The sequence below is a fragment of the Crinia signifera genome, chromosome 4 (genome assembly GCF_055691185.1).
Source record: "Crinia signifera chromosome 4, ASM5569118v1, whole genome shotgun sequence".
Classification (NCBI taxonomy): domain Eukaryota; kingdom Metazoa; phylum Chordata; class Amphibia; order Anura; family Myobatrachidae; genus Crinia; species Crinia signifera.
The window spans coordinates 337,468,713-337,486,139 of NC_139220.1; the positions used below are offsets into that span (position 1 = coordinate 337,468,713).

At 50.6% G+C, this 17,427-nt stretch overlaps 1 protein-coding gene across 1 annotated transcript in view; it reads left to right on the forward strand.

The window, feature by feature from the left end:
- EPHB4 (EPH receptor B4) overlaps window positions 1–17,427 on the forward strand; it is a 63,996-nt gene that overhangs the window by 43,907 nt on the left and 2,662 nt on the right. Inside the window, 15 exon segments of the mRNA XM_083185850.1 lie at window positions 4,039–4,109; window positions 5,791–6,478; window positions 8,875–9,030; window positions 9,256–9,585; window positions 9,671–9,807; window positions 9,898–10,060; window positions 10,154–10,256; window positions 10,451–10,515; window positions 10,808–10,921; window positions 11,018–11,146; window positions 11,149–11,264; window positions 13,788–14,003; window positions 14,237–14,386; window positions 14,480–14,673; window positions 14,963–15,118. Of these exon segments, the coding sequence (XP_083041976.1) occupies window positions 4,039–4,109; window positions 5,791–6,478; window positions 8,875–9,030; window positions 9,256–9,585; window positions 9,671–9,807; window positions 9,898–10,060; window positions 10,154–10,256; window positions 10,451–10,515; window positions 10,808–10,921; window positions 11,018–11,146; window positions 11,149–11,264; window positions 13,788–14,003; window positions 14,237–14,386; window positions 14,480–14,673; window positions 14,963–15,118 (2,788 nt within the window).

Below are 17,427 nucleotides of genomic sequence, written 5' to 3' on the forward strand. Positions count from 1 at the left end.
TCTGTATCACTGTATCCTGTGTGGTTATTGTGGTATAGTGTATATGTCTCCTTATTGTACAGTGCTGCAGTATATGCTGGTGATACAGTGTAATCTGTAGTGAGCAGGGATCTCTCACCTTCTGTATCACTGTATCCTGTGTAATTATCGTGGTATAGTGTATATGTCTCATTGTACAGCGCTGCAGTATATGCTGGTGATACAGTGTAATCTGTAGTGAGCAGGGACCTCTCACCTTCTCTATCACTGTATTCTGTGTGGTTATCGTGGTATAGTGTATATGTCTCCTTATTGTACAGCGCTGCAGGATATGCTGGTGATACAGTGTAATCTGTAGTGAGCAGGGACCTCTCACCTTCTGTATCACTGTATCCTGTGTGGTTATCGTGGTATAGTGTATATGTCTCCTTATTGTACAGCGCTGCATTATATGCTGGTGATGCAGTGTAATCTGTAGTGAGCAGGGATCTCTCACCTTCTGTATCACTGTATCCTGTGTGGTTATCGTGGTATAGTGTATGTCTCCTTATTGTACAGCGCTGCAGGATATGCTGGTGATACAGTGTAATCTGTAGTGAGCAGGGATCTCTCACCTTCTGTATCACTGTATCCTGTGTGGTTATCGTGGTATAGTGTATATGTCTCCTTATTGTACAGCGCTGCAGTATATGCTGGTGATACAGTGTAATCAGTAGTGAGCAGGGATCTCTCACCTTCTGTATCACTGTATCCTGTGTGGTTATTGTGGTATAGTGTATATGTCTCCTTATTGTACAGCGCTGCAGTATATGCTGGTGATACAGTGTAATCAGTAGTGAGCAGGGATCTCTCACCTTCTGTATCACTGTATCCTGTGTAATTATCGTGGTATAGTGTATATGTCTCATTGTACAGCGCTGCAGTATATGCTGGTGATACAGCGTAATCTGTAGTGAGCAAGGGACCTCTCACCTTCTGTATCACTGTATCCTGTGTGGTTATCGTGGTATAGTGTATATGTCCCCTTATTGTACAGTGCTGCAGTATATGCTGGTGATACAGTGTAATCTGTAGTGCGCAGGGATCTCTCACCTCCTGTATCACTGTATCCTGTGTGGTTATCGTGGTATAGTGTATATGTCTCCTTATTGTACAGCGCTGCAGTATATGCTGGTGATACAGTGTAATCTGTAGTGAGCAGGGACCTCTCACCTTCTGTATCACTGTATCCTGTGTGGTTATTGTGGTATAGTGTATATGTCTCCTTATTGTACAGCGCTGCAGTATATGCTGGTGATACAGTGTAATCTGTAGTGAGCAGGGACCTCTCACCTTCTGTATCACTGTATCCTGTGTGGTTATCGTGGTATAGTGTGTATGTCCCCTTATTGTACAGCGCTGCAGTATATGCTGGTGATACAGTGTAATCTGTAGTGAGCAGGGATCTCTCACCTTCTGTATCACTGTATCCTGTGTGGTTATCGTGGTATAGTGTATATGTCTCCTTATTGTACAGCGCTGCAGTATATGCTGGTGATACAGTGTAATCTGTAGTGAGCAGGGACCTCTCACCTTCTGTATCACTGTATCCTGTGTGGTTATTGTGGTACTGTATAGTGTATATGTCTCCTTATTGTACAGTGCTGCAGTATATGCTGGTGATACAGTGTAATCTGTAGTGAGTAGGGATCTCTCACCTTCTGTATCACTGTATCCTGTGTGGTTATTGTGGTATAGTGTATATGTCCCCTTATTGTACAGCGCTGCAGTATATGCTGGTGATACAGTGTAATCTGTAGTGAGCAGGGACCTCTCACCTCCTGTATCACTGTATCCTGTGTGGTTATTGTGGTATAGTGTATATGTCTCCTTATTGTACAGCGCTGCAGTATATGCTGGTGATACAGTGTAATCTGTAGTTAGCAGGGATCTCTCACCTTCTGTATCACTGTATCCTGTGTGGTTATTGTGGTATAGTGTATATGTCTCCTTATTGTACAGCGCTGCAGTATATGCTGGTGATACAGTGTAATCTGTAGTGAGCAGGGATCTCTCACCTTCTGTATCACTGTATCATGTGTAATTATCGTGGTATAGTGTATATGTCTCATTGTACAGCGCTGCAGTATATGCTGGTGATACAGTGTAATCTGTAGTGAGCAGGGACCTCTCACCTTCTCTATCACTGTATTCTGTGTGGTTATCGTGGTATAGTGTATATGTCTCCTTATTGTACAGCGCTGCAGTATATGCTGGTGATACAGTGTAATCTGTAGTGAGCAGGGATCTCTCACCTTCTGTATCACTGTATCCTGTGTGGTTATCGTGGTATAGTGTATATGTCCCCTTATTGTACAGCGCTGCAGTATATGCTGGTGATGCAGTGTAATCAGTAGTGAGCAGGGATCTCTCACCTTCTGTATCACTGTATCCTGTGTGGTTATCGTGGTATAGTGTATATGTCTCCTTATTGTACAGCGCTGCAGTATATGCTGGTGATACAGTGTAATCTGTAGTGAGCAGGGATCTCTCACCTTCTGTATCACTGTATCCTGTGTGGTTATTGTGGTATAGTGTATATGTCCCCTATTATACAGCGCTGCAGTATATGCTGGTGATACAGTGTAATCTGTAGTGAGCAGGGATCTCTCACCTTCTGTATCACTGTATCCTGTGTGGTTATCGTGGTATAGTGTTTATGTCTCCTTATTGTACAGCGCTGCAGTATATGCTGGTGATACAGTGTAATCTGTAGTGAGCAGGGACCTCTCACCTTCTGTATCACTGTATCCTGTGTGGTTATTGTGGTATAGTGTATATGTCCCCTTATTGTACAGCGCTGCAGTATATGCTGGTGATACAGTGTAATCTGTAGTGAGCAGGGATCTCTCACCTTCTGTATCACTGTATCCTGTGTGGTTATCGTGGTATAGTGTATATGTCTCCTTATTGTACAGCGCTGCAGTATATGCTGGTGATACAGTGTAATCAGTAGTGAGCAGGGATCTCTCACCTTCTGTATCACTGTATCCTGTGTGGTTATCGTGGTATAGTGTATATGTCCCCTTATTGTACAGCGCTGCAGTATATGCTGGTGATACAGTGTAATCAGTAGTGAGCAGGGATCTCTCACCTTCTGTATCACTGTATCCTGTGTGGTTATCGTGGTATAGTGTACATGTCCCCTTATTGTACAGCGCTGCAGTATATGCTGGTGATGCAGTGTAGTCTGTAGTGAGCAGGGATCTCTCATCTTCTGTATCACTGTATCCTGTGTGGTTATTGTGGTATAGTGTATATGTCTCCTTATTGTACAGCGCTGCAGTATATGCTGGTAATACAGAGTAATCTGTAGTGAGCAGGGACCTCTCACCTTCTGTATCACTGTATCCTGTGTGGTTATCGTGGTATAGTGTATATGTCCCCTTATTGTACAGCGCTGCAGTATATGCTGGTAATACAGTGTAATCTGTAGTGAGCAGGGATCTCTCACCTTCTTTATCACTGTATCCTGTGTGGTTATCGTGGTATAGTGTATATGTCCCCTTATTGTACAGCGCTGCAGTATATGCTGGTGATACAGTGTAATCTGTAGTGAGCAGGGACCTCTCACCTTCTGTATCACTGTATCCTGTGTGGTTATCGTGGTATAGTGTATATGTCCCCTTATTGTACAGCGCTGCAGTATATGCTGGTGATACACTGTAATCTGTAGTGAGCAGGGATCTCTCACCTTCTGTATCACTGTATCCTGTGTGGTTATCGTGGTATAGTGTTTATGTCTCCTTATTGTACAGCGCTGCAGTATATGCTGGTGATACAGTGTAATCTGTAGTGAGCAGGGACCTCTCACCTTCTGTATCACTGTATCCTGTGTGGTTATTGTGGTATAGTGTATATGTCCCCTTATTGTACAGCGCTGCAGTATATGCTGGTGATACAGTGTAATCTGTAGTGAGCAGGGACCTCTCACCTTCTTGTACAGCACTGCAGTATATGTTGGTGGTATGCTTGTGGGCGATTTATGTGTATATCGATGTTCTTTTTCTGTTTCCACAGTCACACTTATGAACACAAAGCTGGAAACATCAGATCTTCGGTGGACAACGTTTCCCAAAGTTGACGGACAGGTAGTGTCTGTTTTATATATTGTTTTCCCATCCCGTTCTTCTCTCCAGTAGGAATGATATTCTTCTTGTTGCCTAAAAGCAGACATAAGGTGCCCATACACGGTACAATTGCTGGGTGCGATGAGTTGCGCTCTCCCGCTTACTTTAGGTTTCAGGTCCCCTCTCCCTATCAGAATGAGGCATTAGTGCCCCATGCTGTCACTGGGAGGGAGTGACTGTAACTGTCAGTGTGGAGGGTATTATTTATTTATTTACAGTTTATTATATAGGGCAGCAGGTTCCGTTACAGCGTCTTATATAGCGCAGCAGGTTCCGTTACAGCGTCTTATATAGCGCAGCAGATTCCGTTACAGTGTCTTATATAGCGCAGCAGATTCCGTTACAGCGCCTTATATAGCGCAGCAGATTCCGTTACAGCGTCTTATATAGCGCAGCAGATTCCGTTAGTGTCTTATATAGCGCAGCAGATTCCGTTACAGTGTCTTATATAGCACAGCAGATTCAGTTACAATGTCTTATATAGCATAGCAGATTCCGTTAGTGTCTTATATAGCGCAGCAGATTCCGTTACAGCGTCTTATATAGCGCAGCAGATTCCGTTACAGCGTCTAATATAGCGCAGCAGATTCCGTTTCAGTGTCTTATATAGTGCAGCAGATTCCGTTACAGTGTCTTATATAGCGCAGCAGATTCTGTTACAGTGTCTTATATAGCGCAGCAGATTCCGTTACAGTGTCTTATATAGTGCAGCAGATTCCATTACTGCGTCTTATATAGCGCAGCAGATTCCGTTACAGCGACTTATATAGCGCAGCAGATTACGTTACAGCGACTTATATAGCGCAGCAGATTACGTTACAGCGACTTATATAGCGCAGCAGATTCCGTTACAGCGACTTATATAGCGCAGCAGATTCCGTTACAGTGTCTTATATAGCGCAGCAGATTCCGTTACAGTGTCTTATATAGCGCAACAGATTCCGTTACAGCGTCTTATATAGCGCAGCAGATTCCGTTACAGTGTCTTATATAGTGCAGCAGATTCCGTTACAGTGTCTTATATAGTGTGGCAAATTCCGTTACAGTGTCTTATATAGCGCGGCAGATTCCGTTACAGCGTCTTGTATAGCGCAGCAGATTCCGTTACAGCATCTTATATAGCGCAGCAGATTCCATTACAGCGTCTTATATAGCGCAGCAGATTCCATTACAGCGTCTTATATAGCGCAGCAGATTCCATTACAGTGTCTTATATAGCGCAGCAGATTCCGTTACAGTGTCTTATATAGCGCAGCAGATTCCGTTACAGTGTCTTATATAGCGCAGCAGATTCCATTACAGCGTCTTATATAGAGCAGCAGATTCTATTGCGCTTTACAATAGTAGGCAGTGATAAAACAAACTGGGTAACAGACAGACTGTAGGAGGCAGGAGGGCCCTGCTGCAAGCTTACAATCTATAGGGACATAGGAGGGAAACACAAGGACAGGCACCAGTAATAGCATAGCAGTCCCACCAAGTTACAAGTCCAGAAGGGAAGCTATATAATACATAAGTGCCTCAGATGGTTATGTGTGCGGTATATAAATATGATAGGCTTGCCTGAAGAGGTGAGTTTTCAGGGAACGCCTGGAAGTTTGGGTATGATGATGTCCCCCATCTATGTCTCTCTTTCCTCTAGTGGGATGAAACCTCTGGGCTGGATGAGGAGCAGACACCTGTCCGCACCTATGAAATCTGCAATGCTCACCTGTCGGGTCAGAACAACTGGCTGCGGACCAATTACATCAGACGGGGTCCTGCCCACCACGCCTATGTGGAGATAACCTTTACCATGATTGAGTGCGCGTCATTGACCCGAGCCGGTCGCTCCTGCAAAGAGACCTTCAACCTCTACTTTTACCAAAACGACGCCGACTTGGCCAGCGACCATTTCCCTCCTTGGTTGGAGAACCCGTGGATCAAGGTGGACACTGTGGCAGCAGACACACTGGGTCGGCCAGCTGGACGTGGTGGGAGTGGCGGCTCAATGAGGTCCAACGTCAAGACCCTACGGCTAGGTCCATTGAAGGACAAAGGATTTTACTTAGCCTTCCAAGACCAGGGGGCCTGCATGGCGCTGCTTGCCGTCCGCGTCTTCTATCGGTTATGCCCGGCTGTGGTGGCATCGCTGGCAAGCTTCAACGAGACGGTGTCGGAAGGGCTCGTGGTGTCGGCTGAGGGCAGCTGTGTGGAGGGTGCTGAGGGCTCTCTTGGGAGACGTCCCACCATGTACTGTCGGGAGGATGGGGAGTGGGCCAAGCCGGCAGCTGGGGAGTGCGTCTGTGCAGCAGGAAGGGAGGAGAAGGACGGTCGCACCAAGTGCACAGGTGAGGGTTCAGGATGACATCACGCTTGTGTCCTCCATGTATGATGACATCATGTACTGTAGGAGCAGGGATTAGCGCTTTATTGGTGGGGGAGGGGGTGGCTGCTGCCCCCTGTCAGAGCGCTCCCAGCAGAGGTGTCACAGACAAAAGGCAGCAGGAATGTCAGGTATGTGTGTGAGGAGGGGGCAGGAAGTGCAGCGAGGGGAGGGGGACTGGAAATTGTGCCAGAGACTCATTTAACCCCTCTGCTGCCAGCACTGACCACCACTCATTCTACTATAATGTATATAGCGCCCACATATTCCACAGTGCATTTATTAATCAGATCTGCTTACACGCCGTATTCCTCATCACGTGTCACCTGTACAACTACAAATCCCAGCATGTTCTGGACGTTTCTAGCATGTCCTAAAAGCACAATGGTGTCAGGACATGCTGGTATATGTAGTTCCACAGCAGCAGGATGACCATGTGTTGCCTTCACCTAATCTGTCCTTTACAAGCACGGGAGAACATACAGACCCCACACAGATCTGTCAGTGGTCAGAAGTTATACTCAAGATCCCTCAGTGCTGTGAGACAGCAATGCTGACCACTACGCCTGTCCTTCCATCTCCAGGTGTTTACTGCCATCTCCAGGGGGGTCCCCTACTCATTATCCCCTCTCCTGCCATCTCCATGGGGTCCCCTACTCATTATCCCCCTCTCCTGCCATCTCCAGGGGGTCCCCTACTCATAATCCCCCTCTCCTGCCTTCTCCAGGGGGTCCCCTACTCATTAACCCCTCTCCTGCCATCTCCAGGGGTTCCCGACTCATTAACCCCACTCCTGCCATCTCCAGGGGTCCCCTCCTCATTATCCCTTCTGCCATCTCCAGGGGTCCCCTATTCATTATCCCCTCTCCTGCCATATCCAGGGGGTCCCCTCCTCATTAACTCCTCTCCTGCATCTCCAGGGGTCCCCTACTCATTATCCCTTCTCCTGCCATCTCCAGGGGTCCCCTACTCATCCCTTCTGCCATCTCCAGGGGTCCCCTATTCATTATCCCCTCTCCTGCCATATCCAGGGGGTCCCCTACTCATTAACCCCTCTCCTGCATCTCCAGGGGGTCCCCTACTCATTAACCCCACTCCTGCTTCCACCATACACATATACCGTCCAGCTCCAGTCCTGGTTATATTATGTAACTTCCTCGCTGTGTGTGAGCACCCTGAGTGGTCTTACTGTGGGGATTCCTCTCCCCACCCATAGCCGGAGTTCTGGTGGTCCCAGGATACCGCAGATGGCAGTCACGCCATAACGTCCATGCTGTTACAGGTAGAGGATATACATGAATACATGTCCAGTGCTGCATTTACGTTACTCTCCCCTGGTCACCGGCGCACCTGGCTGTCTCTGCTCCTGGCTGCAGCGGCGCTTCCTACTCAGGGGCTGCAGCGCACCCACAAAGTATGTAGGTTGTGGCTCCTCCCAGCCCCAGGATTTTAGTTATTGCCACCCCACAGTCGCCAGAGGTTTCGGGGCTGTAGCACATATAGGACACAGTTTTCACTCCTAGTGCTGGGGATTAAGCACCTCAGTGCTGCTGCTGTCACCCTGGCTCTGGTCACCCCGCTGTAAGGGGGACGTCAGGGCAGCCTGAATATCCAGGGGCTTTAGTGTAAAGCAATGGCAGCTAAACCTATGTATGTGGAATATAGAGGCCTCGGAGGGGACCTGATTAATGTTACTCTGTGTTACTCAAATCCTGGTGCCCAGCGTGCCCATCCATCCTTCCGACAGACCACCAGACCATAGACCACCGCTTATTTATCCCCCTCCTGCCTTACCAAAGACCACCACTCGTCGTTGCCCCCCATGCCTTACCATAGACCACGTGGCTCATCTATCCCCCCCATGTTGTACCAAAGACCACCACTCATTTATCTCCCCAGTGCAGTGCCATAGACCACCACACCTCTCTCCCACCAATGCTGTACCATAGACCACCACTCAATCTACCCCCCCATTACGTACCACCACCGACCAATGTCACTGAGCTGCTTATTTCCTGAATATCTATAACCTCTCTGCCGCCTTCACCCTCAGGCCACCCCTCATTTATCTCCCCAGTGCAGTGCCATAGATTACCCCCACCCCTTATTCCGTACCATAGACCACCACTCAATCTACCCCCCCTCATTACGTACCACCACCGACCAATGTTACTGAGCTGCTTATTTCCTGAATATCTATAACCTCTCTGCCGCCTTCACCCTCAGGCCACCCCTCATTTAACCCTTCTTTTGCTAGTGCCCAGGACATTTTTATCTAACCCCTGAGATGCCGTTCTAGAGAAGCTGAGAAAACTGACCTAACAAGCTCACACTCTGATGCATTTCATTATGTTCCTGCAGCTTGCATTCCTGGATATTTTAAGCCTGGCGTTGGGGAGGTACCATGCCAACTCTGCCCATACAACAGCCAGTCGGGAGCCGCTGGGGCCACAGCGTGTAACTGTAAACTCGGCTTCTACAGGGCCCCGGGTGACCCAGTTACTGCCCCCTGCACAGGTAAGTCACCCAAGCACACACAGGTATTAGTGAGGGTGGGATCGGCCATGTTGGTCACTTGCTACATTGAGGCAGCGCTTCCCTATGTCTGTCGCTAATGTCTGAATTCTCGCCAAGCTTGGGATGTACAGTGCCCCATATCTGTGTTGTGCCATCTTATTGGGGAAAAGCTGGCATTCCAGCAGTGAGGGCATTTTACGCTAATACCATCTTCCTGTCCTCTAGCCACCCCGTCTGCCCCCCGCAGCATCGTCGCCAACATGAATGGATCCACGGTGGACCTGGAGTGGAGCGAGCCCCTGGATTCTGGCGGGCGATCGGACTTGTTCTATGAGGTGCAGTGTACAGAGTGCGCAGGGGGCGTGGGATGCATCCCCTGCACGCGTCTCTCCTTCTCCCCCCGTCCTCAGAAGCTGATGGAGAGCAAAATCCGTGTGTCAGGCCTCCGCCCCCGCGTCACCTACACCTTCCGAGTCCTGGCCCTGAACGGCGTGTCTGAGCGCAGCGGTGTCCCGGCAGCGGGCGAGGAGTATAACGTCACTACCGACCGTGACTGTGAGTCTGCCAGCAATAGTAGTGTCAGTGTGTGGGTTCCTCTCAGACCGGTAGATGAATCTGGTTTCTGTCTCCTCCTGTGCAGTACCCCTCCCGGTGACCGGCATCCAGCAGATAGCCGCCTCGGAGTCCTCCTTATCCTTGCGATGGAATCCGCCCCTCCCACAGCGGTCTCCGAACAGGGGGAATATTCTGGACTATGAAGTCAAGTACTACGAGAAGGTGAGAGGTCACGGCGGGTGACGGATCAGGGATGGGTGTCACCTTCTTGTACAATGGGGCAAATTAAGACTCAGTCTAATTCCTCTCCAGGATCAAGAAAAGCCCCTTATAATGTTCCTGAAGACCCCGGGAAGCCAGGCTGAGCTCAAGGAGCTCCGCTCGGGGGTTGTGTACGTGGTACAGGTGCGTGCCAGGACCGAGGCCGGGTACGGGGCGTTCAGCGGAGACACTCTATTCCAGACGCTGCCAGTGGGTAAGTGTGTGTGGGTGGGGGGGGGGGGGTTAGCTGGGGGCGTCCTATATTTCTGCCCTTACTGTGTCCTAACGTCGGCGTGTCTTGTCCTAGATCCAGAGAAGGCCCAGCCACAGGTGGAGCTGATCGCTGGGACGGCTGGTGTCGGAGCTGTGCTGGTGCTCGCAGTTATCATCATCGCTGTGGTGTGTGTGAGGTATGGCGGCATCTCCTTCCCGTCCAGCGTAGTAGTAATGTAATGCAGGCAGCTGGTCACCGGCCTGCCCAACGCCATTGTTCTATACGCGCTCCCTCGGCTGTGACCGTGTTATTGACGAGCATCCTGCAAATACAGGGAATGGAAACCGTATGTTCCCCAGTTGTCTAATACCCCTGTCTCTGTCCACACAGGAAGCACGGGGGTAACAAGGAGCCGGAGTACTGTGATAAACCTGGGCAGTACCTCATCGGACACAGTGAGTGTCTCACCACATTACTAGTAATCCTGTCCAGTCCACTGTGTGATATGCAGATTATAAGTCACCGCTGTTGTATATCATCTGCTTTATGCCATTTGTCTCTTTATTATGGCGACTGGAAATGTACAATAATCTAATAAATGACACTAGGAGCCTCACAATCATTTCTGTGACCTGGGGGGGCTGGACCCTCACATGAAGCGCTGGATAGGTCCTGTCCTCCTGGAAGTTCTGAGTGACACCGTTACCACCAGCAGGACTCTGACTCCTGTGTGTCCTCCCGTTCTAGACACCAAGTTGTACATCGATCCATTCACCTACGAAGACCCCAATGAGGCCGTGAGAGAGTTCGCCAAAGAGATCGATGTGTCCTATGTGAAGATAGAGGAGGTCATAGGAGCTGGTGAGGAACAAGCGTTGGCACGGGGATGCCGGAGCCAGACATATGTGCCACCGGCGTTGGGCAGGTTATATCCATAACGGTCTCTTTGTTCCACAGGTGAATTTGGGGAAGTATGTCGGGGGCGTCTCAAGGTCCCAGGGAAGAAGGAAAACTATGTGGCCATCAAAACTCTGAAGGGCGGGTACACGGAGCGCCTGCGGCGAGAGTTCCTGAGCGAGGCCAGCATCATGGGCAGTTCCAGCATCCCAACATCATCCACCTGGAGGGAGTAATTACAAACAACTGCCCCGTTATGATTATCACAGAGTACATGGAGAACGGGGCCCTGGACTCGTTTCTTAGAGTGAGTGCATCTCTTGTTTCCTACATCTACTTCTATCCTTGTGGCTGGGGTATAGCCATCTCCTCCTGTGCAACCGGGGTATAGCCATCTCCTCCTGTGCAACCGGGGGATAGCCATCTCCTCCTGTGCAACCGGGGTATAGCTGCTCCTCCTGTGCAACCGGGGTATAGCCATCTCCTCCTGTGCAACCGGGGTATAGCCATCTCCTCCTGTGCAACCGGGGTATAGCTGCTCCTCCTGTGCAACCGGGGTATAGCCATCTCCTCCTGCGCAACCGGGGTATAGCCATCTCCTCCTGTGCAACCGGGGTATAGCCATCTCCTGCTGTGCAACCAGGGTATAGCTGCTCCTCCTGTGCAACCGGGGTATAGCCATCTCCTCCTGTGCAACCGGGGTATAGCCATCTCCTTCTGTGCAAACCGGGGTATAGCCATCTCCTCCTGTGCAACCGGGGTATAGCTGCTCCTCCTGTGCAACCGGGGTATAGCCATCTCCTCCTGTGCAACCGGGGTATAGCCATCTCCTCCTGTGCAACCGGGGTATAGCTGCTCCTCCTGTGCAACCGGGGTATAGCCATCTCCTCCTGTGCAACCGGGGTATAGCCATCTCCTCCTGTGCAACCGGGGTATAGCTGCTCCTCCTGTGCAACCGGGGTATAGCCATCTCCTCCTGTGCAACCGGGGTATAGCTGCTCCTCCTGTGCAACCGGGGTATAGCTGCTCCTCCTGTGCAACCGGGGTATAGCCATCTCCTCCTGTGCAACCGGGGTATAGCCATCTCCTCCTGTGCAACCGGGGTATAGCTGCTCCTCCTGTGCAACCGGGGTATAGCCATCTCCTCCTGTGCAACCGGGGTATAGCCATCTCCTCCTGTGCAACCGGGGTATAGCTGCTCCTCCTGTGCAACCGGGGTATAGCCATCTCCTCCTGTGCAACCGGGGTATAGCTGCTCCTCCTGTGCAACCGGGGTATAGCTGCTCCTCCTGTGCAACCGGGGTATAGCCATCTCCTCCTGTGCAACCGGGGTATAGCCATCTCCTCCTGTGCAACCGGGGTATAGCCATCTCCTCCTGTGCAACCGGGGTATAGCTGCTCCTCCTGTGCAACCGGGGTATAGCTGCTCCTCCTGTGCTACCGGGATATAGCTGCTCCTCCTGTGCAACCGGGGTATAGCTGCTCCTCCTGTGCAACCGGGGTATAGCCATCTCCTCCTGTGCAACCGGGGTATAGCCATCTCCTCCTGTGCAACCGGGGTATAGCCATCTCCTCCTGTGCAACCGGGGTATAGCCATCTCCTCCTGTGCAACCGGGGTATAGCCATCTCCTCCTGTGCAACCGGGGTATAGCTGCTCCTCCTGTGCAACCGGGGTATAGCTGCTCCTCCTGTGCTACCGGGGTATAGCTGCTCCTCCTGTGCAACCGGGGTATAGCCATATCCTCCTGTGCAACCGGGGTATAGCCATCTCCTCCTGTGCAACCGGGGTATAGCCATCTCCTCCTGTGCAACCGGGGTATAGCCATCTCCTCCTGTGCAACCAGGGTATAGCCATCTCCTCCTGTGCAACCGGGGTATAGCCATCTCCTCCTGTGCAACCGGGGTATAGCCATCTCCTCCTGTGCAACCAGGGTATAGCCATCTCCTCCTGCGCAACCGGGGTATAGCCATCTCCTCCTGTGCAACCGGGGTATAGCCATCTCCTCCTGTGCAACCGGGGTATAGCCATCTCCTCCTGTGCAACCGGGGTATAGCCGTTTCCTTCTGCACAACCGGGATATAGCCACTCCTTCACATGTGATGGAGGGCAGTTTGATGGGAGCGATTGTGACGGAGGGTGGTTTTATAGGAGAGGGTGTGACGGAAGGTGGATTGATGGGTGCGGGGTTTGCTGGAGGGTGGGTTGATGGGGATGTAGTTCAAATTCCGGCGGTCGGAATCCTGACACTTTCTCCCTCCGTGGGTGTCCACGACACCGATAGAGGGAGAATAAATTAGTGTGCCGAGCGCAGCGAGCCCGCAAGGGGGGGGGGAGGATCCACATCCCCCGCCCCTGTCGGAATTTTGGCAGGATTCCGTCGTCGGGATTTTGAACGCCGGAATTCCGACCGCCGGGATTTCATATCAATCCCGTTTGATGGGAGCGGGGTTTGCTAGAGGAGGCTTGATGGGAGTGGGTGGTGATGGAAGGCGGTTTGATGGGAGCAGGTGGGACAGAGGGCGGTTTGATGGGAGCGCGGGTCTGATGGAGATATTGGGCCAGATGTATCACGCTTCAAAAGTGATACAATGGAGAGTGATAAACAAGCAGCCAATCAGCTCCTACCTGTTATTTTTCAAACCCAGTCTGTAACATGACAGGTAGCAGCTGATTGGCTGGCTGTTTATCACTCTCCATTTTATCACTTTTTGAAGCTTGATACATCTGGTCCATTATGAGGACATGTGATCCTACGTAAGGCATACATACACACACCTGTCCTACCAGTGACTTCCTATAATAATGTGTGTTGTTCTTTGTGCCGGCAGCAAAATGACGGTCAGTTCACCCCCATCCAGCTGGTCGGAATGCTGCGAGGGATCGCCTCCGGCATGCGCTACCTGGCGGAGATGAATTACGTACACCGGGACCTGGCTGCGCGCAACATCTTGGTGAACAGTAACCTGGTCTGCAAAGTGTCTGATTTTGGCTTGTCGCGGTTCCTGCAGGAGGGATCCACAGACCCAACGTACACGTCTTGTCTGGTGAGGAGAGGCCTGAGAACTGGGGTGGGGGCGGGGGTAAGGGGATGATGGATTACACAGATACTGAGCTCTGGCCCCAGGGCTGGAAGATGATATTGGTGCGTGCGGAGAATCTTCCCTCCGCTAGAAAATGAGAGGTGGATATTAATAGCAACACCTCTCCTCGGTGTGGGAACGGTCGTCGGCTTTATCCTGAGAAACGTGACACTTCATCCCCAGTCTTCTCTCCTTAGGGCGGTAAAATCCCAATCCGCTGGACAGCCCCCGAAGCCATCGCCTTCCGAAAGTTTACCTCCGCCAGCGATGTGTGGGGTTACGGCATCGTCATGTGGGAGGTCATGTCCTTCGGAGAGCGCCCATACTGGGACATGTCCAACCAAGACGTGAGTGTGGCTTTTAGTTACTGTGTTTTCTGGGGGTCCCGTTGCCTGGTGGCCAAAAATGTTCACCCGCTTTCCCCCCCGCTCTCCGTATAGGTGATAAACGCCATAGAGCAGGATTACCGTCTTCCGGCACCTCCGGACTGCCCGTCGGCGCTGCACCAACTGATGCTTGACTGCTGGCAGCGAGATCGAGCCTCACGGCCTCGCTTCACAGAAATCGTCAGCTCTCTGGACAAGCTTATCCGCAACCCCGCCAGCCTGAAAATAACCACCCGGGAGCAGCCAGGGTACGAGCCAGAACGTTCTCAGGCGAGGGGGATAATTGGCAGACGTGCTGCAGGGCTGAGGCAGGGAAAGGGTTAAGTAGGGAAGAGGAAGTGGTTACTGGTCTGCAGAGACTGGAATGGAGGAATGTTCTGCAGGTCATTCACTGGGTCACAGTTCAAGGTTAGCTGGCAGCAGAGGAAGTTACAAGTTAAGGGGTGGGCGTAGGACAGGGAGATAATGGGCCCATTGTATCATGTGCGCAGAGTCCTAATTACCATATTCCATGAGTTTCCTCTTCTCTCCCCGCAGATCATCGCAGCCTCTTCTCGACCAGCGCACCCCCCACTATTCCTCCTTCTCTTCGGTGGGTGAATGGTTGCACGCCATCAAAATGGGGCGATATGAGGAAGGTTTCAGGAATGCCGGATTTACAACGTTCAGCCGAGTGCGGCAGCTAAACACAGAGTATGTGTCTGGGTCTGGTGGGGGTTCTTGCTTGATCTATGGGGTCTCATGGTGTGCTCGGTGCTCCCAGTTTGCCCGTACAATGGTGGTGCGGTTCTGCCTGTCAGAAGCCGGATCACCGGCAGGTGTCCTGAGGACTGATAATAATGGGGGTTGCTAGCTAGCTGCCTCTGATTGGCTGACTGTGAAGTCACTGTGATGCTGATTGGTGCATTTATGGGTGTATTTTACACCCCCTCCCTTATTATTCATACATGAGACAGTGTAACGCCGCCCGTGTAATACAGAATATACCTGCAGTATAGCCACACAAAGGTTTCATCATTGTTTATAAGGTCTGAGGTAAGCTGGGGGCACAACTGCACTGGTCTTGTGGCTCCTTAGTGTCTGCACAGCAGCGGTGCCAGTTGTGGTTCAGTGACTCGTCTATGTATACCCTATTTACACAGGAACAGTTGTATCATCCGTACATAGAGGGTGAGCCGAGGAGCAGTAGGGAGGAGTTGGGGGTTAGGTAGTGTGGTAATCCTACATATAATAGATGAGGGGCAGTAGGGAGGAGTTGGGGGTAGGTAGTGCAGTATCCTACATATAATAGATGAGGGGCAGTAGGGAGGAGTTGGGGGTAGGTAGTGCAGTATCCTACATATAATAGATGAGGGGCAGTAGGGAGGAGTTGGGGTAGGTAGTGCGGTATCATACATATAATAGATGAGGGGTAGTTGGGGGTATGTAATGCGGTACCATACATATAAGAGATGAGCGGGCAGTAGGGAGAAGTTGGGGGTAGGTAGTGCGGTACCATACATATAAGAGATGAGCGGGCAGTAGGGAGGAGTTGGGGTAGGTAGTGCTGTACCATACATATAATAGATGCGGGGCAGTAGGGAGTAGTTGGGGGTATGAAGTGCGGTACCATACATATAATAGATATGGGGCAGTAGGTAAGAGTTGAGGGTATGTAGTGCGGTATCTTGCATATAATAGATATGGGACAGTAGGGAGGAGTTGAGGGTATGTAGTGCGGTATTATACATATAATAGATGAGGAGCAGTGAATTGGGGGTAGGTAGTGCGGTATGGTAGATATAATAGATGGGGCGGTAGGTAGTGCGATATCATACATATAAGAGATGAGTGAGGAGTTGGGGGTAGGTAGTGCGGTATCATACATATAAGAGATGAGCGGGCAGTAGGGAGGAGTTGGGGGTAGGTAGTGCGGTATCATACATATAATAGATGAGCGGGCAGTAGGGAGGAGTTGGGGTAGGTAGTGCGGTACCATACATATAATAGATGCGGGGCAGTAGGGAGTAGTTGGGGGTATGAAGTGCGGTACCATACATATAATAGATATGGGGCAGTAGGTAAGAGTTGAGGGTATGTAGTGCGGTATCTTGCATATAATAGATATGGGACAGTAGGGAGGAGTTGAGGGTATGTAGTGCGGTATTATACATATAATAGATGAGGAGCAGTGAATTGGGGGTAGGTAGTGCGGTATGGTAGATATAATAGATGGGGCGGTAGGTAGTGCGATATCATACATATAAGAGATGAGTTAGGAGTTGGGGGTAGGTAGTGCGGTATCATACATATAATAGATGAGCGGGCAGTAGGGAGGAGTTGGGGGTAGGTAGTGCCTTACCATACATATAATAGATGAAAGGGAGGAGTTGGGGGTAGGTAGTGCGGTACCATACATATAATAGATGAGGGGCAGTAGGGAGAAGTTGGGGGTAGGTAGTGTGGTACCATACATATAGTAGATAAGGGGCTGTAGGGAGGAGTTGGGGGTAGGTAGTGCGGTACCATACATATAATAGATGAGGAGCAGTAGGGGAGGAGTTGGGGGTAAGTAGGGCAGTATCATACATATAATAGATGCAGGGGCAGTAGGGAGGAGTTGGGGGTAGGTAGTGCTGTATCATACATATAATAGATGAGCGGGCAGTAGGGAAGAGTTGGGGGTAGGTAGTGCGGTACCATACATACAATAGATGAGGAGGCGTTGGGGGTAAGTAGGGCAGTATCATACATATCATAGATGCAGGGGCAGTAGGGAGGAGTAGGTAGTGCAGTATCATACATATAATAGATGCGGGCGCAGTAGGGAGGAGTAGGTAGTGCAGTATTAGTGCAGGTCCTCTTCCCTGCCTGGGGTGTCGCTGTCTGCTGTGGTGTTTCTAGCACAGTGTGGTCTGTATATATCAGCACTGATATGCAAACCAGACCTGTGCTAGAAACACCACAGCAGACAGTGACACCCCAGGCAGGGAAGAGGAACTGCATGGGTTTTCAAATATGGT